Source organism: Orbicella franksi, chromosome 2, assembly GCF_964199315.1.
Source record: "Orbicella franksi chromosome 2, jaOrbFran1.1, whole genome shotgun sequence".
In the NCBI taxonomy this organism is placed as follows: domain Eukaryota; kingdom Metazoa; phylum Cnidaria; class Anthozoa; order Scleractinia; family Merulinidae; genus Orbicella; species Orbicella franksi.
In genome coordinates, this window is record NC_138146.1 from 24,698,150 (window position 1) to 24,725,385 (window position 27,236).

Genomic DNA, 27,236 nt, shown 5'->3' on the forward strand with positions numbered 1-27,236 from the left:
AACGTGACCGTGGTATAGATGAATACATTTGGACCAGTCATGAAGCAATACCCACGGGTATAATTTTTCTCATTTGCACAACAATATAATCCAGCATGTATTTGAGGCAATTCCGGGCAATTTTGTATCAGAAATTCCGGGAAGAAAATCGAATGGAACGGTAATTCTCGGTAAGAAATTTCCAAAAAACAAATTGGTATAACTCAGGGCGCTAGCTTTTCTCAGTGCGTGCTCAAAACAGTTTCCAGAAGTTAGATTTTGATGGGTCATTATAACCTCTCTTTATCACTTGATGCTACAATCAGGGCATCACAAAACTGCTCAATCATTGGTGAACACGTTGTTATCATTTTCGGGACACAATAGGTTTCCATGGCAACAGTATGACCTGCTAAAAACACCCTCAATTACAGCTTTATGGGCTTATAATTCAAAAACGGCATGAAATTTTTTTACCTTATTAAATTTTAATAAGCATGATAAGACGCAACTTTTAGCAAAGTTAAAAAAAGAAACTGTACATGGGGCTCAGAGCTATCTTAAATTTTTCAGAATTTTGATTTCTGCGCATGCCCGAGCAAAAATGTCCTAAAACGCAATGCTGGTGGAAAAAAAGGCATGCTGTCATTTTTTTTGCTGTGACCTTGCAAATGCCTTTTTGAGTAGATTGGAGCTAATCTGGCTTATATCCAGCCTGAAAATCCCCAGAATGTCCGAAAAATGCGTTTTTGGCAAAAAGCTGTGAGTCATTGGGTTAAATGAGTTTTATCTTACGCGACTGACGAACAAGACTCAGTTCAACAAGATCTTGAATTTATTAATCAGGACCTATTAAAAATGACTTTGAGGACGCCGTTACAAAAGTATTAAAACTATATGTGTTTACAATATTTGAATAAATATGATATATAGTAAAAGTTTAATTTAATAGCAAGGTTGCGTTACACGAAGACGGTACCAACACTAGTTCCTAGTTTCTTAGTCATCGCAATTTGTCTCGATGTATCCTTAAAAATTCTCCTTTGTTCGCGGTAACATTGGCGATTATCCAAGGGTATTAATTAAGGCTGCAAGTAGAAAAAAATCAGTCGAATGATTACTCCTTAGCAATGCCAACTTGATGCAGGGTCATACTAGTTCTTTTAAGATGGACTGCTCGTGGTAAAATGTATTCTGAGTTTTGGTCCTGACAGTTCAATTAGGAATCAGACAAACTCCAGAGATGATCAATGTACAAATCGCGCCACCTACATTACAAAGCTGCACTGAGTGGTAAACTCGCTAAACTTCTTTTCAAAGAAAAAAAAAACTGTGAGGACCGCTAATAATTTGAAAACGTGTGGCCATACTCGTATCCTTGGTATTGGACTGGAGCAAGAGAAAATGTCATTCTGTCTTGACTGGAGCTAGCTTACTGTGGAGGTTCATGCGAGGGACTATCATTAAAAAGAGACTGTCTTTTGAATTTGACGTCTCAGTTTCAAGCTAATTCCAGTCCAATACCGAAAACAAGAATAAGATCTAACAGGCTTACAAAAGAAAACACGTTTTCATTCCAAGTGTGGGGAACAAGTGTCGTTTGAAGGAGTTATTAAGTTGCGATGTTCTTATCAATAAGAAAAATAACAAGTCATCATGGCGCGATCAGTTACTATAGCAACTTCGAGACAAAAACAGCGGTTCACTTCGTCACGGACACTAAAATTCGCAAAAATGAAATTGTACCTGTTCCACCAAAATGTTTTTAAAATGGACTGAAAAATATGAGCATTTTACCACTTGCTAGTTAATATGATCGTCTCCAGTTCTATAAGGACTATGAATTAGCTTCTTATTAAACACGTTTCAAACTAATGTTATAGGTTACAAATCGAAAAAATCTTTCAACAGTTTAAAAAATAACGATATAATTACAAACTTCTTTAATTCAAAATACGAATTGTCAAAGCATTTCGGAAATCAATCAATCTGGGGAAATTTAATGAACACTTGGATTAATTGATGTCCGGCTTGTTGATTTCATGCATCTGTTTTAATAACGAGTCCTACATAAAATATCTTGATTTCTAAAAATGTATGATAAAATAGTTATTTTTCTTTACGACTAATCTTGATTAAATTTTATCATCTAATACTTAAAACCACCTTTAAATACAAGTCTAGAAAGATTCCACGGATTGGGGAGGGGGGGGGGGGCTAAAATGGTTTATAATATACTACTATTAACAAAGCCCTCATGGTGAAATCGCACAATCTCGTTCCCAGCTTCCCTCTCTCACAGAAGAAAAGAGGGGACCCTGGGAACGATTTAAAAATCGCATGTTATTACGTAAATCGTGCCAAAAAATTCCCAGTGTCCTAATGGTTTGCATTTGACTGGGGTTAATGAATAATTTGGAAATCATTACTGTACAAAAATCTCTCCATGTTAGAGAGGGGAGCATACGAGTGAGCATGGAAGCTCAAATGCTGGTTTCTAAGTAGCTGTCGGACTCAGAGTATGATGACTCTCTGTCGTCGTCGTCTCTATGGCCTTCCTTCAATTCTGCGGTCTTTCGCTTTTCTTTTAGTTCTGCCTACAAGTAACAAAGATAAATATCACTTAATATTCAGGTTTCTAAGCAGAGGCGCTTACAGGTGAGCAGAGATATGAAAGAGTTTGCGCTGCAGTGACCTCAATAGTAGCTGACATCTAAAGAGGCAAGGAAAAAGAACATGTCTGTGACATAACGAGCTTTTAAAATTATGCGTGTCGTGATTTAAATAAATTAAGCAGCTTATGTTGTGATTTAAGCAGCTTTTGAAAGATTTAAAGGCAACTCTAACGTACAGTCAACAGACTGTCGCAATAAAACCAGCTTAAGCAATTACGTGCCGTGATTTACAGAAGCTTTTAAAAGAGATTTTAAGCAGTTGCCAAGGAAAGTGGCCGTGAAATTGTGTGAGTCCTTCAAACTTTACCTTTGGAATTTTTTCCTGAACAACAGTACGAACCCTTTTAGACACAGTGGAATGGGCACGAAGAATTTTCTCATTGTCTTCGATGCACTCAGCAAAAGAAACTGAGAAATTAAAAAAACACCAGTTACTTGAAACCTCAATAGAGCGTTTTCACTCACGTGGCCAGCATCCATGCAAATTTATTAGAACAGAAGGAAGTAGTGCGTGTAGTGGGATCGTCCAGGTGAGGGTAGTTCTGAAAAGAACTGTTACTGGTGACTGACGTTACAGAAGGAAGTGTTGACATAAGAAAAGAGTTCAACTCCCTCAGGATCGGTTTGGTACACCAACATGGCCGCCATTTCATTGTTTTGGAACACCAATATGGCTGCCGTGACGTCATGTGAAAATGCTCTATATCTTTATCCCAGTCATTTAAGTCAAGCCCGTGAGACAAGAGTTTCGGAGTAACGTGAGAGTGAGGAACCAAAAATTGCTAAATTGTGCTTTTGTTTGTTTGTTTTTAGCATATGCGTATCACATAGTCTGGACTGAAGGAGAAATAACAACAGCATTATCAACAACTTTCCTGTTTAACGTCTCTCTCTTCAATAAGACGTTCGGGTGCAGGGATTTTGAAGCCCTTTTCGGGTCTATTTTGGGTCAGGGGCCCGTTTCTCGAAAGTCCCGAAACGTCGTAGCAAAATCTCAAACCTTTCGACTACAGAGTCGTTTTATGCACGTATTCTTAATATGAACAGAGGTTCTCTTGATACAAGAAGTTTCAGGCGTATACACCTCTTTGTCTTTAAATACCGATTAACTGAAAAAAGGCTTTTCGGGCCCGAGAAGATTCCGGGACTTTCGAGAAACGGGCCCCAGAACAGAAATTAGTTTTACGAAATGGGCCGAAGGATAGACAAAAGCATCGAACCCGTTAGAACCGCAGATGAGTTTTATTATACTATAAACAAGTCTTCTTACCATTGTCTGAGCCCAGTTGGTTCCTGTTGAGGACAACATCGACTTGCCGCAGCTTCCGGAGCGTGTGAAGGACCCTGCTGTGGTCCTTATTCCATAGGTATCTAAGAACTACCCACTTTGTTGGATCCTCCCAACTGACACAACGATCAAAGATCTGTTCAAGGGCAAAAAAACATTTCTTTTTTTGAAGTATACTGATAAGTTGTTCAGCTGTATACAGTCTAACGCCACACAGAAACAAGGTATCTAGGAATTTAAATTAACCCACTTATGAATTACCCTTTCCCAAACAAAATTACCAGAGGTCAGCATTACAGATTACAGATTACAGCATTACAGATGAAGGAGATTGAAGTTATAATTCACCTTTCACAGAAAAGGGAGTTGGTATAGAGCAAAGAATAAAGAGCACTTGACAAAGTACCTTTCGGCCACTCCTAAGAGCCTGGTGTAGATATGGGATCACGTTGTAGTTCCAAACATTAACGAACCAGCCCTCGGCGGCTTTGAAGTCCATTGGGCATGAGAAAAACAGAGAGGGACCTGAAAGACAAGTACATCAATAATGAATACAGCATAATTATATTCCTGGGGAAAATAGTGTTTTATGTTATGCGTTGAAGAACACGACAAGGATGACAGGACAATTTCTGTGAGTACGGGTTATTAGCAAAGTTTGTTCGGTCAAGATGGTGGGATATTGGCCAAGACTTGTGTTTTTGTGTGTGTGTGTGTTCATGGACCAAGACGAAGGCAAGGTTCATAAACACGCAAATAAGATCGAAGCTAATGTCAAGTCATGTGGACTGAACAAACTTTGCCAATATAGTATTTATTATATGACCTGCACGAGTCGACACCATTTTCTTGCAGAATACAGCCGGCAATCTTGAGCGGGCAAGACGGGGTAGCTGGCCTGATCAAAACACTATGTAGTTCAAATAAATATTCATACATACCTATGGTGGCATCGGCGTCGCAAAAATCTTCCAGGATTTCATTCAGGTGCTGCCACACTATTGACAACCAGTCAAATAACTCCAAGAGGTCACCACCTTCAACACTAACAACGACAACAACAACAACAGGTCATTACATTGGCTTGGACAGTATGAGAACAAACAGCACAAAGGTCGGAAAATTCCCTTATACTCACCCAGTTCGAATTTGACTCCAACTCAGTTTACGCCTCAGGAATCTACTTAGCAGTCCACTGTACTGTCTGTCATTTACAGACACTCGTAGCCACCTTAATACAGAAACAAAACAGAAACGTTCAATTATGGTTAACAACAAGTCAAGGTAAACGTCTGGTTACGAAAATGACATAAGAGAGATCCTCTGTTCCTGTAGACGGACAGAGAGGCAGATACAACGTGCACACAAGACAGACAAACAGACAAATGGGCGAACAGGCACACTGGCTGACTGACCAGCCAACGCACACATAAGACAGTCAGACAGACAGACAGACAGACAGACAGACAGACAACAAAGACAGGTAAGACAAAAAAGAGAAGGCACACCTAAAGTAATGGCATAGGCTCAGCTCCTTAGAAGAGAAGGGTCCTTTCCTGCTTTTATCCCGAACACCAATGATGTAAGGGCTGCCACAAAAATCACAACGTTAACACACACATCTACGTCGTGTAAACAGCATTAGTAGTAACTAACAATACTTCTTTTGTATGCAACACCAATCAATATCAACTTCTATTTAAAACTTCGTAATTTTTCAAGATATTTCAGAGAAGATAATTCTAACACGTCTACTGGTGGCTTGTCTGAATGAAAACCATCAAATATATCCACTAGTTCTGTTGTTGGTAGCTGACCAAGCTACGGCCTTGTATAGGCCCTTTGCAGGATCCGGTCACATGGTACTGAATTAATTTCGCTGGGACGCAAGTTACACAGTGGGACTTCCAAAACAAAGGAAAGTGGGGCTGGACTGGTACGAGTTCCTTTGTTTTGGAAGTCCCACCGCGTAACTTGCGTCCCAGCGTAATTAATTCCGTACCATGTGACCGGATCCTGCAAAGGACCTATTGAAAGGAGGCTACTAAATCAAATCATCGTATGACACTTCATTGTAAGGCAGGAGTATACACACTGAATGTAGCCATTACGTACCAACTGCTGTTTTTCTCAAGCTGTGAGAAGTCAAAGATGTCAGCCAATGACGCCAGACAATTTAACTGATCAAGTATAATCACAGCTGGGGTGCCTTCATTAGAACTGTTATAGAAACAAAAACATGATAAGCAAGGGCTTTCATTGGTCAGAGTTCCCTTAAGATTAACAGTGATAGGGCTCTCCTTTCCTGGATCTCATGTTATCATAGATGTAGCCTGTGAACTAAGCTGAATTTGTGACGGGAAACTCCTACCCTGTGCCATGCACTTTCATAGATTTAAATGACATTTTGCATTGTAGGGGATCTCAGCAAGCCCCAAGAAGGTTCCCGAGGAGATCCGCTACTTGTTAGTAGAGTACTAGTTATAGATTCATAATTAAATCCATCATGCATAAGCAGTTCGTAAGTTCCAGTTACTGACCAAATTTTCTTTCAATTCTTACAAGTCAAGTCACATTTCAAGAACAATTTCAGAATCAATTCATAGAGAAAGTGCAAAAAAGAGAAAAAAACTGGAGTTGACAAAATAAATAACAAAGACAAAACGCGTTGATGAAAAACGAGTTTCCTAAATGCGTTGGTGAAAACTCACCAACCCGCTGACTTCTTTAAATTGCCAACGAGTTTAAAACGCGTTTGATGGTTCGCTTATCTCTGAGCGGTACCGTACAAAAGCTAACAATCAGACAGTCAATCAATCAATGTGGATGCACGTTTTTAACACCTCGCAACAGGGATGTTCTGAGACCACCATTTGTCACCTTTTTCATCTAGCTTGTTAAACATCTTCAGGTCAATAAACTACTACTTCAGGTCAATACATACCTTGACAGGGTCTTCTCCATTAGAGAGGCTAAATCTCGCTTTAGTTCCTGTAAGAGAACAACAACGAATTGAGTTTCTTCCTCCTAGACATGACTACTCGGGACAACATACCAGAAATCAAGATTAGAAATATTATTTATGACGAGTAACACAACTTAAAGAAATCTATAAAATTACAAATATCTGAACTCTTGCTTTTACCTTCTGCAAAGATTACGACTAGATCATTTTTTGAAAAGCAAAGTGCAAGTTGGTATTTTCAAAACTGAACGTATGCAAAATGATAGCGGCAAAAAGGCAAAGACAAGTTTTATACAAGACAGTTTTTTGAGCACTTACAAAAAATGTTAAGTACAGGTTTTTTAACTAAGTGTGAAGGAAAAAAATAAGAAACATACTCAAATGAATTGGAAAGATAGAGGCTCAGGAACTAATTAGACGATGTTCGTGCAAGAGTACAGCCAAAAAAAAAAATCCTTGATTAATTAACCTACGTTAAGGCGTTCTTTTTTTTTATTCTTCTCCCGTTCGCCCAAAAAACAGAAAGCCTGATCCCAGGTTACTGATTGATGAGACTTACCTTACGAGTTTGTTGAGTGACATTGAAAGTTACCACAGCTGGTGACGACTTCCATCCAATCCTGATAGAATGTCAAAGAAAACATTTCTGAATTATCGCACTGAACTACCAAGCATTATTCTATAACTGGAGTATAGCGCAATCTAACGCGCGCTCTTACGGTCACATAGCAATGTGGCTAAATCTAACTGTTACCTGAATAAAACTGCAACACATTAATGAAAAGATGGGAGTTTGTAGAGATAGATCTTAGCGGTACAGCCAGATCATGTCCATTCTTAGAATTTGATTCAGCAATCATATGAATCTAATGAATGTATTGGTAAAAACGTCAGGACAATATGGGAAGTACACAGGAAAAATGTCAATAAAGCTATGGATAAAAAACAAACAGATTTGGGCTGGTTCAATGTGAATTCTTATCTCCTCTTTGGCACATTTCCTGACAGGTCATGACTCACAGTCCCAGCACAATGTTGTCATAACATTTGATAATTCAAGTAAGGAGAGACCACTAATACCGTACTGGAGTCCTAATGACTCCAGTACAGTGACAAATACTTTAATTTTATAACCTCTAGTAAACAATAACAATTAATTATGGCACAAATTAGACAAGCAAATTGTTTTTAAGTATTCAGGGGCTGTCACTAGGTAACAACAATCTTTAGCAGCACTGAAAGAAAACCACTAAAGGGGTGGGTCATTTGACGTTTGATGTGGGGTGGGTGATTCTGGAAAAAAATGTCCAGCAAGCATACAGTGTACTTGTACCCCCAAAACATTCATGTAAACGACCACTGCCAAAAGAAATATCATGCACGTTCAGTGAACTGAAAAAAGCATGTTATATGGAGAAAAATATCATCCATACACATAACCCCCTACCCCCTACTCCCTACCCCCCCCCCTGCCAAAAAAAGAAAAAGATAAAAAAAATGCTTGTCCATGAAAGGGTGAAAAAAAATTCATGCAATTACCAGATCATCCACATCCCCCCTTAAAAGTCAACTTGTCCACCCCTAAATTGGTTCAGAATCAATCAACAACTCACCTTTGAACAACATGTTCTGCTAGTTTGGCAGCCAGGTATGACTTGCCTAAGCCTTGCTGTCCACATAATACAATACATCTGTGTTCCAACAACTGCTCAACATAATTCTGTGAAGATCAGAGCATTTGATATCAAAACCGAACAACTATACCTAAATATAATGTCACATGAATTTGAACTGTACACAGTGGCTCTTTAAAATTCCTAGAGTGATTAACAGCCATATTTTCTCCTTGTAGTGGTAATATAACTGTCAAGCAAACAGCTGATGAGAATCATGAAAATCATCAACAGATACTCTCTTGATAGTATATCACTATCTTGATACAACAAAAACTTCCGCTAATCAAGGGCCTGGCCCATAGCATTTGAATCAAAATTTTTGGTTCCCACAAAGTGCCATACAGTGCACAAACATTTCAGTTCACGTTTACACTATCTTGTCACAAGTTCTTATAACAAACATTAAAATAAGATAATGCATGATAATCATCTTGGGACTCCACTGGGAATCCATTCCTTCCTAGACTATATAGAACCTTTGTTACAGAAATCTAATATGAAAGACCACAAAGGTCTCAGAAGCACAGCAATATGGCATTTGATACAATGCCTTCTTAATTAGTTATGACTGTAGATCACTTTTAGATTAAAAACCAAGACATTTGTAACAATAAATTATTGTTTTTTTGGGTCATCTCGTAAACTAATGGTACTTCATCTTCTAGTTACAACAGCAAGGAACGTATCTTTAAGACATGCACTATCTTCAGACAATAAATATGCTATTTCATATAAGTGTTAATAATTTAACTATACTGATATCAGCACATGTCAGCCATGCACATAGTCTGTCAACAGTTATTCAATAACAGCATACTTTTGTATACTTGTGTTAGGCTCAGCCTTTCACTAAACAATAAGGATGTGCTTCCTAAAATTCACAAAATCCTTTAACAAAGAATGTTGACCGGTTATCCTTTAAATATTTGTCTGGTGCATTTTCCACTCCTACTGCATGTTATGTATGATTAGCCATACAGTTTTATTCCCAGTGTTTTTTACTTCTTCTCCAATTTGTCCTCTAACTATTCAGTATCCTTGGAACTTTTGTTAATTTTGTTTATGATTACTTTTCATAACACACTTAGTATTATTTAGTTATAAGTCTGCATACGAGCCAAGTGGCCCATCAGGCCAGAGCTTATCTCGGTTTCTGTAGCATGAAGTGACTATGAGTATTTCTACTCCCCCCTGGATGGGATGCTAGTCCATCACAGGGTTACCCTCCAGCATTAAGTTTGCTGGTATCTATTTATACACCTGGATGGAGAGAGGCACTGTGAGAGTAAAGTATCTTGCCCAAGAACACAATGCAGTATACCTGACCAGGGCTCGAACCCAGACCGCTTGATCCAGAGACGAGCGCACCAACCATGAGGCAACCGTGCCTCATGTTATTTAGTTACAATATCAGCAAAAGTTGGTTCTGCAATTACTAACTATGCTGTGTTGGGGAAGTGCACCCTTTGGCTGTTATTTATTTCGTAGTTATCCCTCAGACAAGGCAGGTCTGGATTATCTATCTACATGTACTTTAAAGCTGATCCTTAGATTGTATACAGACATCTCAGTTGTTTCTCATGAAGGATTATCACACATTCTATTTCACAGCCACTCACCTCTATTGCTTCCTTGGGCAGCAATGTGTCATAAACAAGTGAATCACAAGAGAAGTGACTTCCGTCTGCAAGAAAAATATATCAGTAAACACTGGAAGACAGTGGTAAACAGTTAACAGAGTGAATACCAAAAAGCCCTCTGGAATCACCAGGATAATGTTTATAAATTGAGTTCCCTGATTTTACAAAATTTTTCTACAAATCTCAGGAAGGCAACAGAAGTTTAAATCCTTAATATATATATATAGCATACTTCCACTGTATCACTATCAATGTAATGAAAGTCATACATGAATAAATGTTTCACACATACAACTACATGTATGTATTAGAGTTTACGCACCTTTAAGTTGAATGACACAGGGAGTACTTTTATCAGACAGTTCAACACGTGGAGAGCTTCTTTTCAGAGAGCCTGACAGGAAAAAAATAACAATCCTACATTTTAGTTTAATTAAGGCGAGACCAAATTTGAAATTAAATTCTCCCACTTATAAACCATACATGTGTTTCCATGTTTCTAGTCACTACTGTGTTCTATGCTTCGTCTGCAGACTTTGCCTTAACCTACCTTTCTTGATGAGATACTAGTCCATCTTAAGTTGTACTGTCTTCCACCAAGCCAAGTGGCCCATCAAGCTGGCACTTATCTCCAGTTTCTGTACCCAGAAGTGACTAGGAGTATTTCAACCTCCACCCCACCCCCAAATGGGATGCTACTCTATTGCACAGGGTTACCCCCCACATTAGATTCATCCATACCCATTTACAGATCTAGGTCAAGAGAGGCACTGTGAGAGTAGAGTGTCTTGTCTAAGAGCACATCACAAAATCCCTGGCCAGGGCTCAAACAAGGTCCACTCAATCCAGAGTTGAGTGGCCTAACCATGGCGCTGCCACTATCAGTAAAACCTGCTCTATAACTAAGATCATAAAGAGCCTTTTCAGACCTGGACTCCACACAACGACTCCTGTTTGAACTCCTCGTATGCTGTGTGCTCCAAGACACAGATAGCCTTCTGGATCAACTTTCCTCATGTGCTCCTGTGTACAAAACATAACTTATCAAAATTTTACTTGAGCACTACACTACACAAATTTTTTCTTAGTCCCCTTGGGTGAATTTGTTTTAGTGTCTAAGCTTAGATTTTGAAGTGATCAAGTCTATTGTTCTCATTACCAGTTTCCTTGGATTTGAGATGATTTTGTAAAGAGCAAATTGAAACTGATTGCTGGTGGAGACAAAAGATTTACATGCATCTCCCAATTGAATTGTTTACTTTTTTCCTTGAATTTTGTGAAGAATATAAAATGTAATGTAAAAAAATTTGTTCGTTCAATATCTGAACTTGTAAACCTACCTATATCTTCTGTCCCTACACTCTCAATCAATATTATCCCCTAGTACCATAGGTCCGCAAGGCATGTAAAAGTTCTGTTTTAGTTACAGAGTCCAGCCTCTTTATATAAACATGCATTTCTGGCTGAAAACATAATTTTGTTCTTCCAAATAGACTGTTGGCACTCAGACAAAAGAAAACCATTTACTGTGCATGTAGAGAAGTTCATATACACTACAAGTCCTGCACAGGTTACCATTTGTAACTCACCACAAATGTTTTCTTTGCAGCTTCCATGACTCCATTCCAGTCAGCTCCCTTCACTGATACTGTTCCCAGATGGACATCATTTTTCTTTGAAAATTGTCAGGAAAAATCAAATAAATGAAAGGCCATCACAACCACGTTCAATCATAACTGGTTGATATAAATATTAAACAAATGAACAAACATACAGTTATAACCAATAACACCTGTTATTATATGGCTGAACTGGTCCACAATGAAAAGGAGAATTCTGATTGGTTATATATACCTTGATGATAAGAGGTACAGCGTTACCTAAAGCCTGGTTCTCATATGCCGCCAACATACCTGGGACAGAGCCACCAACCGGCCTGGGACACCATTACAGCATATGTGAACATTTATCGCCGAATCGTTACCTGTCACAGGCACTGACCGCCAGCTTACCTGCGAAGTTGAGATGAGTTCAACTTCGCAGGCGAGCCGGCAGTCGTTGGCGATTGTCAGGGATGAAAATATTTCATGTGAACATCATCTGCGGATACAATGAATGACGTAACATCTCGATTTTTCCCACAATTCCACATTTACAGATGGAATGGTTGAAAATTGCGTCAATTCAATTTGCATTAGGTGACAATCTGAGTATGTCGGCGATCCATCGCAGGTGCACCAGGGACCCACTGGAACAGATCACCAAACGTTGTCATCTGCAACCGGCAACTACGTCCCAGGTAGGTCAGCTGGATATGAGAACCAGGCTTTAGTGTCTTGCCCAAGAACACAACAAGATGTTCCAGCAAGAGCTTGAAATCAAACCATTTCAACCAGAGCTAAATATGCTACCCATCTCCCACATCACTGCATAAATCAAACAATCAATATTCACCTTGGAGGGAACGTGGCCAAGTGGTACTGTGGAAAATCCCCTAAGGCACACATCAATTTCAACTGCATCCTCATCATCTGTGTCACCTGGAATGATTTTAAGCTCTCTTATTTACAAGGCTGTGTTGAATTGGGTATGAAATTTAAACTGTCCTTCCAGATTTTGGTTGGATTTCTAAGCACAAGTTGCATGTTCTTGTCTACTTGGAAAAAATTTCTCTCAACCTTTTTGTTTGGAAGAATACTAAGCACCAGTGTGAGAAGCAAAATTAAGACTAAAAGGAAGAGAACTTGAGGGAAATTAGAAAACATATAGATACCTTTTCCAACTAAATTTAGTGCCAGTTATTACATAATAAGTATTTTAGTTCACTCTCTTTGGCTATTTTTAGAGTCTGAACCTCTCCAGACCCACATGTAAATGTTATTTAGTAGTCAGAACATACAAACACACAGCTAACCATGCTTGACTTTGTACAGCTTATAGAGATTTTCCAGTCTCTCAGATGACTCTGTGCTACTGTTTTCAGTCACTTCTCCATTTGTTTGATAATTAGCCAGGGTGACAACTTGTTCTCGCAGCATATCATTTTCATCATGGAGTAGTTTCAGCTCCCCCTGGAAACACAAGACAGCAGAACTGTAAATTGTGTTGTGCTTGACTTTTAAATGATTTTTAATATTAGAGACATCACAAAAGGGTCTAAACCATATGCTAAAGGCAGTGGAAACAAAATAACTGTGCTTCTCGTGTAGAGTTTGATGGTAAAGTCTGGCAGATATTTTTCCATTTAAGAGTATGTGTCTAGACCTGCTTTCACTTGCTCAAAATTTTCAACAAGAACATCAACTAACCTTTATTTCACTGATAATTCCTTGTAATTCATCAGCTTGGTGCAAAGCCACATAAGCTTCCATGCTGAGACCTCCACAGAGTGCCTGGGTAGGAAACATGCACACTTGTTAATCATTTGACAGTAAATAGCTGTGTTAAGATCAAGGAAAACATCAGGCATATGTCTGATAAAGTAGCACCCGACTTGATGACATTTCAATGTAATCAGAAGCTATGCATTTGACAAACAACAACTTCAAAGAAACCAAAACATTGTCACAAAATTCACTGTGCCAAAATAACATCCATAAAACGAATAGAAAAATCCCTCAAAGTAAATCAATCTTTTCCAATTAAAGACGTACGTTTTGTATGGCTTCATATCCTGAACAGATTCACAAAATACATTGCTGCAAATACAATTTGTCTACCAATAGCTCACTTGATATAAATACTGATTAATTCATCTAACAGTAACTGTTAGAGTTGCTTTCAGTTTTGCTGATATGAGTTTGACGAAGTTACAACACTTCTATTTAGCAGAACCTTGCATATTGTGGACATTTCAAAACATGTTAAACACTGATCAGTCTGTTTCAATTAGGCACAAACGTGGTGCATTTGGTGATCAAATCTTGAACCTTAAATGTTTTGAAAGATCAACATGGTTTTTGAACTCAAGCCAAATCCATGAACATTTTTATGGAGGCACGGAGCTATCTGAACATCACTACAAAGTCAGAATGAATTACTGAAAGTCAACGTTGTAACAAAGCTTTTTGTTGCTGTCTTTTAACAAGTACAAGCTGCTCTACTTTTTATTGTTAAAAGGTCTGTCAACACCATACAATCACATACATGTTCATGTAATACAGGAAAAATACACAGTCCTAGCAAAAACAAAAAGATGGAGTATGCAACAAAAGCTGGCTGATTAACTGTTAACTCTTAGGACCTGTTGTACAAAGTCAACAAAATGAAAATGAAGCATCACACTAGGACAAAATCCAAGGTCAGAAAAGTCAGATCGTTTAGCTTGCTGCAGGAACCGAAGGAAAATAATTTCAAAGTTGTGTATGACATTCTATTCAATTATTATACTTTGTGGTAATTTAAGTGTTCTTAATAACTTTAAATAAAGCTATATGTACTTCTTGTGATCAGTTAAATATCCAGAAAACTAAATTAATTCAGAGTGTCACTGTTTTGAAAGTCAGAATGCTTACAATCATCATTTGAAAGGGAATTTATTTCGTAAATGTTAGGTCACCATTGCAAATTAAATCATTCTTTAAATTTTGGTTTTAACCAATGTTTTGTTTCTCACTTGAGCTAAAACTACACTTTAAATAGCAAAAAAGGAGAAAATATATTTGATTTCACACTAAAATACTAAACATATTAGAAGACTAGCTTTGTAAACACAGTTAACTTTCCATGAATTGTCCTTATTACATAGGACACATTTTACATTAAGCCTTCATTGAATACATGGGTAAGAAACTATGATCCTGCCTAAAAAGGAACATGGAATTAAAATGTCCTTAAAAGTAGAACTTAAACAAACTGCAAAAATTAATTTTGACTGTGTAAGATGCTATTAAAAAACCTGATTAGTTTCACAAAATCAACTGCATGGCTTGCTGAAACACAAACAGGAAATTTTTGTCAAAAAAGAGGTCAGTTTTGAGCTAAAAAATATCATAAGGAAGCTTCTACACAATACCTGAAAGTGTTCCAAGAGAAATATCACGCTACACTCTTTAATAAAATGTCCAAGTTTGAACCAGATATTGTAACAAGACCAGGTACAGACTGGGCTCTGGCTGGATTACTAAATGTTGCATTTTTCAAATGTCTGGTGTTCTTCACTGATTGATGTGTGCTTAATATAACACAGTGACATCAATAGATCAGGTTGCTACAGTCTTATCAATACCTTGAAGAAAACATTCATTTAGCTGTCTTGAAAAGACAACAACTATAGAAAACAAAATGCCCACCAAGGGCTCACAGAAATTACATACAGTTAATTAAATGAACATCTGTGATCCAAAATTAATGTGCTGACCAGTCTAATTGATAAAAACTCTTTTGTGCCTGAGAGAATAGGCTTGTAATTAAATCTGCTCATCACATCACGATCTAACTTGAATGAACATTTGGAGGGATTTGTTTCTGAAGAAACTTTCTACCTTTTAATCTGCAAAGAAGATTAAAAAGCCAAAAAGTACACATGCATAGCCAACTTTTTTTACATGTACATTTTACTAAGATGATGTTTTGTACATTTTGACATTTTTTAACTTTTTAAGTTTTACAGGACCCTTTTGATAACAGTGCTACTAGTATTGATGGGTTTATCCCACTTAAATATTTGTTTATATTTATCTATTTTATAGTAAGAGGTCATCAATACTTTCTCAGAAATTTAAAATTGAAAGATATACATCAACAAACTCAGGCAATTTTTCAATCTATTTGCAGGAGTGAAATCTTTCACCCACAAGTTGAACAAAATAATCTAGGAAAATGATTATTTCATCACCTCTTTATAAGATGTATTATATGCAGGTAGCTGGTGAAATATGCTGTCTAATAAAACTCGTTATTGATGTCAACTTTCAAATGAATCTCCTTACATCCTTAAGTTTGCCATTAGCCATCAGTAAATATTTATACATGTAAATGTAAGTTGTACATGTATTAACTCCTACTAGGTGAAAAGAGGAATTGAGCGTGACGAACCCAAGAATCCAACATATATGACGCGCATGGTCATGGACAATGCTGTCACAAGTACAGCTCAGTCCAAAGTCCTGCACACTAAGAACCATAACGCCACAAAATATACAATAGCAGCTCCTTGTAAAATACCTTCCAGATCTCTCTTTTTTCATTATTTTAAAGGCAAGTAATGTTTCCACTTTTTTTGTGATATTTCCAATTGCTGGACTTGCCCTTAAGGTGGCGAAATACAAGATACAAAAACCCTCAACTTGTCGCTCAACATGAGCAAATTTGTTGCGTGACAAGTTGCGAGTTTGATGAAAAACGAGCAACAAAGCCAAAATTTGTTGTAGACCCGCACTCTACTTTTCACAACAACTTTCTTCAACCTTTCTTCAACTTTTTAGATCTTATAGATTGTACATATCTTTATTCCCCAGGACCCCTATGGATACCAGCCTCGTTGCTGAATGGGCTACCCTGGTTAAATAAAGTTACTTACTTACTAACCCGCAATAAATGTTTTTGTTGTGCAACAAGTTGATTACGCAACGTGAAAAACGTGAAACATCGACCCAAAACTTGCAACAAAATAATATTGCGCGACAAGTTGAGGGCTTTTGTATCTCGTATTTCACTGCCTTTAGCTGGGGCAAGCTGTAACTGTGATGTCCTAGCCCAAAAGTCATTTTCACTAGTCCAAAAATTCATCTCTTACAGTACTTCAATCTCTAATTATTGGAATTTCCTCAAAAAATTCCCCAAGAAACTTCGCTAGGGCTATCGGGCTTCACAGGGCTATCGGACACATCTTTCTTTGCATGCTGTTGCAGCTTGATTTCACTGAAAAACAAAATTAAGTAAATTTAAAAAGTTAATAAACAAGTGTAGAACTCACCTTATCTTGAGTGTTTGGGGACACACGCTGCTTAAATCTATCAATTGCTTTATCCAAGATATCAGAGTCCACAAATTCCAAGTTCAGAGATCTGCGCACTTCTCCTAACAGAGCATCTAGTCTAGACTCGTCTTTCTCATCATCATCATCATCGTCATTTTTGCCAGATAACAGTTTGTCGCCTCCAACAAGATTCATGTCAAGAGTCTCAAGATTAGACACCAGTGAGATCCCTGAGTTTGGTTCAGTGTCCACAAAGACAACCGTCTCTGTACTTCCACCAAAGTCTCCAAAGTGATCATCATCAGATGAGTAAGATGACGAAGAAGCATCCCCTTGAGATTCCACATCAGTAGGGACAAATTTGTCTTCTGTTGTACCTGTTCTAAGAGGTTTCTCTGCCTGTAGATCATCAAGTTTCTCAAAATTTATTTTACCCACCCTATCCTCCCTACAAGAAACACTCTTGTCAGGGTCAGGTGGGGGTTTTGGAGTACTCGTGATGTGCATTCCATGTTTCTTTCTATAATCAATAAAAATGTCAACACCTTCAGGGCTGGCTACTTCATGCAGCAGTGGTTCATTACTCTGCAATTTATCAGCAACTGAAGTCAATTCAAGCTCACTTTTATCTTCTCCATAGCTACTGGAGGTCTCCTTGACCACACCATCACTATCTTTAGCCTCTTTACTTTTCAAACTGTCATGCTTTGTGGTAGTGAGTGTTAAAGATTGTTTCTCGTCAAAGCTGCTAACATCAATGAAATTTCTTTCCTTCTGAGAGAATGCCCTGTCTTTACGTGGTCTTTTCAGGCTGTGAGTATTAGTCAACTTGCTTTGTGTTTCAATGTTATCTGTGGACTCGCTTCCATCATAGGAAACTTTTAAAGCTTTTTCCTCCTTGGGTTTTGGCTGTCTACGCTTATTTCCCTTGTCTTCCAAGCACTCAACCTCTTCTTCAAAGAGCTGCGATCTAAGCTTCCACTCCTTGAGCTTCTTACGAATGTTCTCACTACTTTCATTACTCCCAACCATCTTTGCTTGCATTGCATCACTGCGCTTCTCTCTACCTGAGAAACCCCGCCTCAAGCAATCATAGCTCTTGGAAGACCTTGGTGGAACACCAGTAGGTTTCTTAAAGCTTTCACTGTCATTCTGTTTTCCAGTGGGGCTACTCAAATGCTGCCAACTGCTTGGAAGACTTTTGGGAATTTCACTGGGTTTTGTGCTTTCATTCTGAAGCGATGGATTGTTATACTTCTGCACAGAGACAGGCTTCCGTGATGGTGCTTCTTTGGGTGAGCAAGCCGGCATATTAGCAAGGATCTGTAGAAGTTCTTCGACCGAGACAGCTTTGTCAGCCTCCTGAGAAGGGGAAAGCATGCCTGTGTTAGTAATGGGAGCAGAGGATGGGGAGACTGCTTGGAAATCACTCAGCAATGGAGAATGGTGTTCTTGTAACAGTGACATAGTGGGAGAGGCTTTTGGTATCGTTGGTTTGAGGATTTGCAATTCTAACTCTTTTAACAGTGAAGATGAAAGCTCTTGAGAGACTGGCAAGGGAGGAGTTTGAGTTGCAACTGAAGGTGGCGGAGACAAAGCTTTAAAGACCTCAGGAGGCGGTGTCTGCGTTCCTCTGTGTCGTCTGTAAAATTGCTGTGCTGTTTCAAGTTCAGAAGTGTTGTCTTCTGTGCTAAAATTGTCATCTTCAGGTAATGCATTTTGAGACTCAATGGTAAATTCCGCTTTGTCTAAGGTTGGTACTGAGGCCTGTCTCTCTGTCACCGACATCACCACAGACTCAATATCAGGATCGGGTAAAACTGTTATCGGAGACTGCAAGAGTTTTTTAATACTCAGTGCTTCAGCTGTAATGATGCTTTCCTTGTCTTCACATCGAGTGTAAAACTCACTGTAATCAGTGTCATCAAACTCCAGCCCTGGCTCTTCAACCTTTTCATCCATTACTGCCATTTCATCTTCTTCCAGTTCCTCAGAAAAGAAATCTCCCTCTGCTGGCTGAGATGGAATTTCAGAAAGCCTCTCAGAAAGAGATTTTCTCCTTGATTGTTCAGAATCCGAGCTAGGTGCCACACTGTTTGGAGACTGAGGGCCAAACAGTGCCTCCATTGCACTGACTTTGCGGTGAGTCACATTGCTTACTAGGCCACTGTGACCACTGGTGTGACGATGGTATTGAGAAGTTGAAACCTCTGGCTGTTTAAAGATCTTCTCAACCTCCGAATCGCTTGAAGAGCTGGTGTATGATGAAGCCCGCCTCAAGGTTTGAAGGTTTGGAAGCTGAACTGGACTGACAGGGCGAAATGAAGGTGGCTGCTCTTCTTCAGCAAATTCAACAGATTGTCTCCTCAATGCAAAGATGGGATCCCTGCTTCCTAACGAATGTCGAACCCTCCTTCTTTGAACTTTAGACCAAGAGGTGGCCCCATTGTCTAGCATAGAGATGTTAGAATCGACAGACACGCTTTTGAGAATACGATCATTATTCAGATTTTGTGGCCGGCGTCTCAATGGCTGAAATAATGGTTCTGAATGAACACTGCTGTCATCTGAAGTATAGCCTGAGTAATCAAGGTATTGTGTAGCACTAGCTGGACGGTGATCACTCAGGCCCATCTTTCTCTGGAAAACATTTCTACCAGTTAATGGACTTTGCTTTGGTTGATTTTGCTGCACAGAGCGAATAAATGGTGACGAAAGACCACTCTCAGAATGCCACAATGATGTGGTTAGCTTTGGAGCAGGAACCTGATAAACTTTGCGCACAAAAGGGGTGTTGCTGTCCGTGGGATGTGTCAACTCACTAAATGACCATGATCTTCTTTTCAGCTCCAAGTTAGAGACATCCTTATCTTGTTCAGGCAAACCAGCAAAGGATCCTGGACATCTTGGCATTTTATTTCCTTCATAATGCCATGAACTGACCAACAACTCTTGCTTGATTTCATTTAGTCGTGGATTCACAAGTTTTTCACTGAAACCTATCCCCTCCTCATTCTCAGGAGCAGGCACTGACATGTTGTAATCACTGCTGCAAGTCGGTGTATTTACTGCTAATAAGTCACCTTCCTTTGTCAAAACTTCAAAACACTCCATTCCATTCTGAAGAGCAAGATTACAACTATCTTTTGTCTGTGCATCAGTCACTGTTTCTTCATAAATGTTTGAAGCCATTACATCAGAGAATTGATGATCATTTTGATGACAAGCAATTTTGACACCATTCTGATTTTCATCCACAACAAAACATTCAGTGTCTTCGATCTCATCAACTTCATTAACGCAGTCAAGACACTTCCTGTCACTCTCACTACTATGGCTATTGTCATTACCAGTACTGCAGTTTATTGATGAGTGGTAATAGTTGCTTCCATTAATTGAGAGTGCATCTTCTTCAGCTAGTGGTACAAACGTCTCTGGTACACGTACTTCCTGATCAAAATTAACAGACTCGCAACCACTGTTACTCTCAAAGGAAAATTCTTCATTATCAGCCAAAGGAGCAGTCCTTTTCTCCACATCTAAACCATTCTGAACAACATGCAAACCGCTGGGATTTTCTCTCTCCAAGTCTTTACCTCCAAGGACATCAGGCAAATCCCTAAAATTTGCAGCTTGTACATTTTTGCTTTTAAATGTGTCATCTTTGGCAAATCCTTCAAAAAAGAGAACACGTTCCTCAACTGATTTTCTCTTTTCACTTTGCTGGACAATCTCATTATTATCACTCTGGCCTTCATTGTAAGAGAAACGTTTTGTGATGTCTTTATTTTGGTTATAGATTCCTTCAACATGATTAAAACTTGACGGAGGAGCACTGCCACGTCTAAGCTTGGGCTTAGGGGGAACAGGAGGTTTCCCTCTCAACTTTACAGCATCACTCTTTGTCAGTGTACCCTCTGGTGACACACTGTAGTAAAGACAATAGAAATCACTGGAACATCGAGTCTTCTCGACAATATCACAAACTGAGTCCGCATTCTCTGTGACTGAAGTTTCATTCTCATCATCAGCAGTTATGTCCCCATTCATGACATTTTCCTTGGCAACAACACAATTCTTTGAAGCATTTTCTTCAAATGTGGCTGGCTCAGAAGATGACCCCAGTGTGGTGGCAGTATTTGCTTTGCTCTCTTTATGCGCTTGTTCGGACTTTTTGCAATCTTTTTCTTTCACTGGTGATGAGTTGATGGATCCTTGGGAACTATCGCTGCCACCATTTCTTTCAAGTTCCTCGTCCACAAAACACCCAGAGTCAGTTTTACTTTTACTATCAGGTGTACTTCTTCCACGATTGAGTCGACGAATCACTCCAGGCTTTTCTCTGCTACTCATGTCAGTTAAGTTGAGCCATTTGCCATAATGGTCTCACTCTGGCCTGAAATGATTCCAGCTGACCTCTGAAAAATAGAAGATAAAATTTCACATTAAAAAAAAATCATTCACACAATGCTTTTGTGTAATAGAATGAGGAAGACATTTGAGATTCATGATAAGTAAGATGCTGATCAATCAATAACATTCACATGTTAGCCCAAAGGTCGATTTTCACTGAGCTGTCAAAAGTAATTTGCATTCACTTTTAGTTCTGTATCACTACCTGTATGCTTAAGTGATTGGGTTAAGAAATTTGCACCACTTTCTCACCAGATCAGCTTTATTTAGTAAGGACTAAAACCAGTCATGACTCACTTATACATATAATTTTACATTTTCCACAAGCTTCACATCATCTACACCTACATGCGTTTAGATTGAATTTGTACAGTATAAGGACATCATTTGGTGTAATTAAATAGTGATTATTCTTAAAGATCTAGAGATCCAGATGCACTGTAAATATACTGGTACATTTCTCTTGCAGTTCTCATTCAGTCTTGCAAGTTATTTTGTTTCATCTTACACAACAGGTACAATAATTGTGTCCAATAAATTACTAGCTCTCTGTTAAAAATAACTCTTGATGACAGTCAAAAATAATCTTTAATGAGACAAGCTCTTGTTGAGCCTCAGTTAAATGAAATAATTTATGAGATATGTGTTAACAACAAAAGATCACAAGGGTTGGATCTGACTCAAGTTAAAAAGTCCACATTAGAAGGTGTTATTGATATTCATTTAGCATCCGTGTAGCAAGGCTTCATGATTAGGCAGTGAAGTCATAGCTTTATCAGTTGGCTTGCAATACAATATAGAACGTGTACATCACTAGAACATTTTTTTTCCATAAAGATAGCATAATTCTCTCAGCTACTGTAGTCTATGTAATCAACGGGAGGAATTTCAACTTCTACATCTTTAAATTTGCCATGCATGCATGATTTTTGAATCTAGAACAAAAGATTCAAGGAATGTCAATTGATATACATTCATAATGCTCTAATACTGTGATATTTAGATATTTCTACAGATTCTCATTTTGACAATCAGAATTGATCTAGTGAAGCAGAGATTTCTTAAAACAAATGTTATCTTACTTGCTGAGATAATAATCACAAACTGCTAGACAGTAGAAAGTGACAAGAAAGCCGGCTTTTGTCTTCCCAAACAATGAATAAATATAAGTTCAAAATAACCAATGCTTACTTGTAGCATGGTGTTCCAGACATGGCTTTTTAAAGTATTGGTAAAAGAGCACTGATCAATCAGAATGACAATTGTAGCAAACTGGTTGTCAGTCAATGGTCAAAACTTGACACTGCTGTAAATATGTAGTCAAATACACCAGACAGAATACTTGGTATGCAGAAAATGTCATTTACATGTAATTGCTTAAGACATGCATAACATAAATATTAAGTGTATACATGTATGAAACAAAATGAATAACTCTTTTAAATCAAATAAATGCATAATAATTGTCACTTGTCATTCCAATGTGAAACAACAGAATTAACATGGCCATATTAACAACTAAACTGTGGCTGAAAATTAAGAAGCTGGAGTAACTTTATCTCAGTTAGACAGAAAATATGCAAGATCTTTCAGACAGCCCAAAGGGTGCAGTTGATTTCAAAACTGATAAGGGGACACATGGATATGGAGAAGTCGAAATAAGAAAACAAATAAACCTATTACAAAATTACACCAGTATTTACACTGATATTACAAACTGAAATAATCGCAATGAAACATTTACATGCTTAGAGACAAGTGTGTATGAGGGTTAAATAGATTTACAACTCAACTGCAACTGCCAAATTAATGTGCAGATTAACCCAATTTGGTTTAATTAACATTTGACAAATTGAGACCCTTCCCAAGTGTCTACCAAATGCTGCCTGTTAAATTCATTTCACCAACCAAACCTCACAAATAGTTGAAATAATCATGTTAAAATAAAACTGCATAAGAAAACCTTCTGAAATTAAGCATTGCTAAATTGCTTTTTGAAACACTGCAAGTTTTGCAAATATTTTATTATTCCACTTTAAAAAATAGAACTCAGTTTATGGTAGATATGATCCATTACACTGTATATTCAAACAACTCAAAATAAACACAATTGTATCCAGACTGAGGTAATATCCAGTCTGGGTTAAAATAACTAAACAATGACCTCCCTTGATTGCAAAAATGGTCACAAATATATTGCCTGAGCCACACATAATTTGAACTGAGAAGCAAAAAAAATCTCTGAGTGAAGTTCAAGGAGAACTGTGAGCTTTACGAAATAAAGACTACATCCAAGGACCAAATAATACCTTAGTATACATTTTTTTTTTCATGGCATGATCAAGGTAATTGAGTTGATTGTCCTTTAAATATTAAAGTATAAGGTTGCTTGCATGAGGAGACCTGTACTTTCCAAACTGATCAACTCTACCAGTGTTCAAAAATATTTTAAGTCTGTTTAACATGTATGCTGACTACTCAATTTAACATATTATTGTATGTGTATAGTACTTGGGTGTAACCTAAATGTGCAAACATAAAACACAAATTCTGAAAACTGGGAATGTTATTTGGAGGATCATCATCATCTATTCCTCGGGTGGGCTAGATTACATAACTTATTTAGGGCAAGTTCACACAAGAAAAAAATACCTATATTTGATGGATTATGAACCCTTGTGTATTTGAGGATGTTGATTATTCCTAAAAGATGAATGGATAGTTCTCGACACAATGTCTGGCCTTTCTGTATAATTTTATTATTTTGTTTTGTAGCTTCAGATCTGGAATCCCAACAAAACCATACCCATCACATTACTGGTTGAGTCTCTAATCTTTTAAATCAACAATTCTAACAGCTGGAATTTATTCATCAAATGTTTTCTTTTCTTAATTTTTAGAATTTTCCAAAGACATTTTTGCACAAGCCATAAACGTGTTGCCATGCTTTACTTTCCATCCTCCAATCAAAATGTACATGTTAGCATATATATATATAGCTTATCCCTTATTGGATCAAAGAAAGGTGTATTTACTTAGCGTTAATATTTGTAATGCAAAAATTGTATTCAAAACTAACATCTGCACCAAAAAGGAATTCAATTTGTTCCAGTGCACGTTGTTTATATAAGTTTACACAACTTAACCATCCCATGCTGCTGTTTGTCATATAAAAAGCTTAATCACAGAGTTGACTCGTACTATTTGGTTGATTGGAAATTGGTGGCGAATTAAAGACAAGAGATGTCGTTAAAAACTACTTGTAAAACTTTGGTCGCCTTATTTATTCAAATGCTTCAACATTATTTGTAGTATGTACAGCCAATTAATTGACGGTTGATTTAAAAAAAAGTGTTTGAAATCTCCTTAGGTTGGGTCAAATTTCTAAATTTCTTCAAAAAGTGCATCTGTTTTGTGTACTAGTGGTGCAGGAAATTGTTACTGCAGATGATGCCGGATTGGGCAGATGAAGAAAAGTTACATCATTCTGTGTTTTTATTCGCACTCTGCAATGTCAACAGCTTGCCTTCTAGAATGTGCATTTCATTATTCCAAAGTTCTAAAATGGATCAAATTTTATTTTACTGACAGCAGTAATAATTTCTTGTGGTTATAAAAAACTGGCTTTTTCCCGGCTTCAGAACTACACAATTTTTCAGCCCATATCATCAAATGACTTCCTCTTGGCATAAGGATGCTGCGCATTTACACTGGAAAAAAACTAATTTTCACATGTCAAATAAAAAACAATTATGCCACTGTTTGCCTTTCAACACAGAGGGTGGATTAACAAAAATTCTACATTCCTTTACAAAGTAGGAGCTAGCTATTACTGAAAGGCACGTACACAGCAAGCTGTCTTGATCAAGTTGTTCCCAAAGATCATTCAAACGTGAGCGCAATTGAAAAACGATCGCAGAGAGACATTTTTCACAAAATCGAACACCATGCCACACTTTGAAAAGTGATATGTCATGTTTCTTTGAGTGAAAGTTTCAAGTACATGTACAAGCATTCACAGAAAATAATGCGGATAACACACAAACATTTACTCACAAAAGAATCGCTACAAAATTAACAAATTTTACCTCACAAGGTGGTATTCCGGTGATCTATTGAGCTGCGCCAATGTGAGCAGCGTTTTAGCATGCATCTCGGCATGGAGCCACTACTAGGAACACAAGATCGAATGCACCCCCTTGGAAAGTGCTGGAAAGTGGAATGATTTTGTAGCAATAAAATTTACATAAACGGGGTCGTCACATCAAATATCTCAGTGAGGTGCTCAAGCATAAAACCGCAAAAGTTTGGGATCGCAAGATATGCGGCGATTTGATCTTGAGCTTGGTTTCTATAAGACTAGTTTGGCACAATTACTTCGATACCATAAGCTGAACTACCCACGGTCCAATGTTTTAACGGTTTATGAGCTTAATTTAAGAAAAACTAAAAACCTATAGAGTGGGTTTGCAGTTTGGTGGACCAATACTAACTATCAAGTCATTTAAACATTCAACTCTTGGAATAGAACAGCTGAAAGAGAAAAAGGCCATTTCCCATCCGAGGGCGTGATCTGAAAGTGTCAACGAACTACAATCTCCGAATGTAATTATCTTTTGTCCACCGTTGTTGAAAACCTGAAAACACATTCACGAAAAGAAAGCTCTGATTACATCTTCTAGTTGAGAGGAATCGAAGAAGATCAGAAATGAACCCAGCCGCTAAGAACTAGAATATTGCGTGATTGTATTCTGTAAAGCAGCTTAAGTATAGCTGATATAATTTTCTAAATTTAACCGACCTTTTAAGCAAACAATGGCACTTGTTTCAGGTGAAAACGATCGTGAATTTGTTAGCAAAGCAGTACGCCGTCATGCCTACGTTCGATTTCCCAACGCATATAAGGAATAGACAAACATTTACTGGAATTAACGATAGAAAACTAAGATTCTATGGACAATTAAAACGGTTCTGTAACTTTACCTCGTTCATGCATTGATTACCGTAATCACACAACCGCATCTACAAATACATGTAGTCATTAGTGGCGCTTATTGCAGGTTTTTACTCGAAAAAATACACGAAAGGAACGTTATAAACATGTTTTCACTGCATGCACAGCGAAAGCAAACCTTAAACAAACAACAAGAGAACAAAATTCAATAAGCTTTATAAACGAGTTTCACTTAAATAGTGGTTTACCAGTTATGCACGAGCGACCCAGCGCCCCTACGTGTAAGCGTTTATTTGCAATGACTGAATTCTGCGTAGAATAACAAAGTAATTCATACCGCTAATGGTACACCGATGGACCCGAAACACGTGTTGAGGAGCAGTATAATTTTATGTTCATAGAATCACGTCAATTCCACACAGAATCCATCCAAACAAGAAACCCGGTATTTGTATTTAGAAGGGCTCTCCATAACTCTCACCTTTTATAAGATTCATCTCAACGCGTCCATTTTTCCTTGTCCTGAAATCAGAAGCGTGGCTTGAACACTGACCCGACACTGCCTTATCACGTCTTGATGTCAGTCTTTTGTTGTGGAGAAAATAACGCCGAATCAACTGTTCCGGTCCGATCGTACGCAGGATGTGATAAAATAATCTTCAACTGCCAAAACACTTGAAGGAAATTGCGGTTGCGTGACGTCACAAGCCTCTTTGCGATGCTGTTG

The 27,236-nt window shown here is 38.0% G+C and overlaps 1 protein-coding gene across 4 annotated transcripts; it reads right to left on the minus strand.

The window, feature by feature from the left end:
- Nucleotides 1–796: 796 nt before the first annotated feature.
- Nucleotides 797–27,236, minus strand: LOC145478782 (uncharacterized). 4 transcript variants are annotated; one of them, XM_081456930.1, is made up of 21 exons: nucleotides 26,991–27,235; nucleotides 26,539–26,577; nucleotides 17,140–21,560; nucleotides 13,532–13,615; nucleotides 13,138–13,294; nucleotides 12,678–12,763; nucleotides 11,813–11,896; nucleotides 11,153–11,246; nucleotides 10,546–10,617; nucleotides 10,203–10,267; nucleotides 8,521–8,627; nucleotides 7,467–7,527; nucleotides 6,887–6,933; nucleotides 6,058–6,162; nucleotides 5,451–5,531; nucleotides 5,081–5,173; nucleotides 4,884–4,987; nucleotides 4,349–4,467; nucleotides 3,925–4,078; nucleotides 2,962–3,062; nucleotides 797–2,576 (listed from the first exon to the last, which is right to left on the minus strand). In XM_081456930.1, the coding sequence occupies exons 3-21, from the start codon at nucleotides 21,493–21,495 to the stop codon at nucleotides 2,463–2,465; spliced, it is 6,084 nt and encodes a 2,027-aa protein (XP_081313056.1). In that variant the 5' UTR covers nucleotides 21,496–21,560; nucleotides 26,539–26,577; nucleotides 26,991–27,235; the 3' UTR covers nucleotides 797–2,462. The 4 variants fall into 4 exon arrangements, with proteins under 4 accessions (XP_081313056.1, XP_081313053.1, XP_081313055.1 ...); XM_081456927.1 differs by lacking the exon at nucleotides 26,539–26,577; XM_081456929.1 differs by lacking the exons at nucleotides 26,539–26,577; nucleotides 26,991–27,235 and adding an exon at nucleotides 25,644–26,527.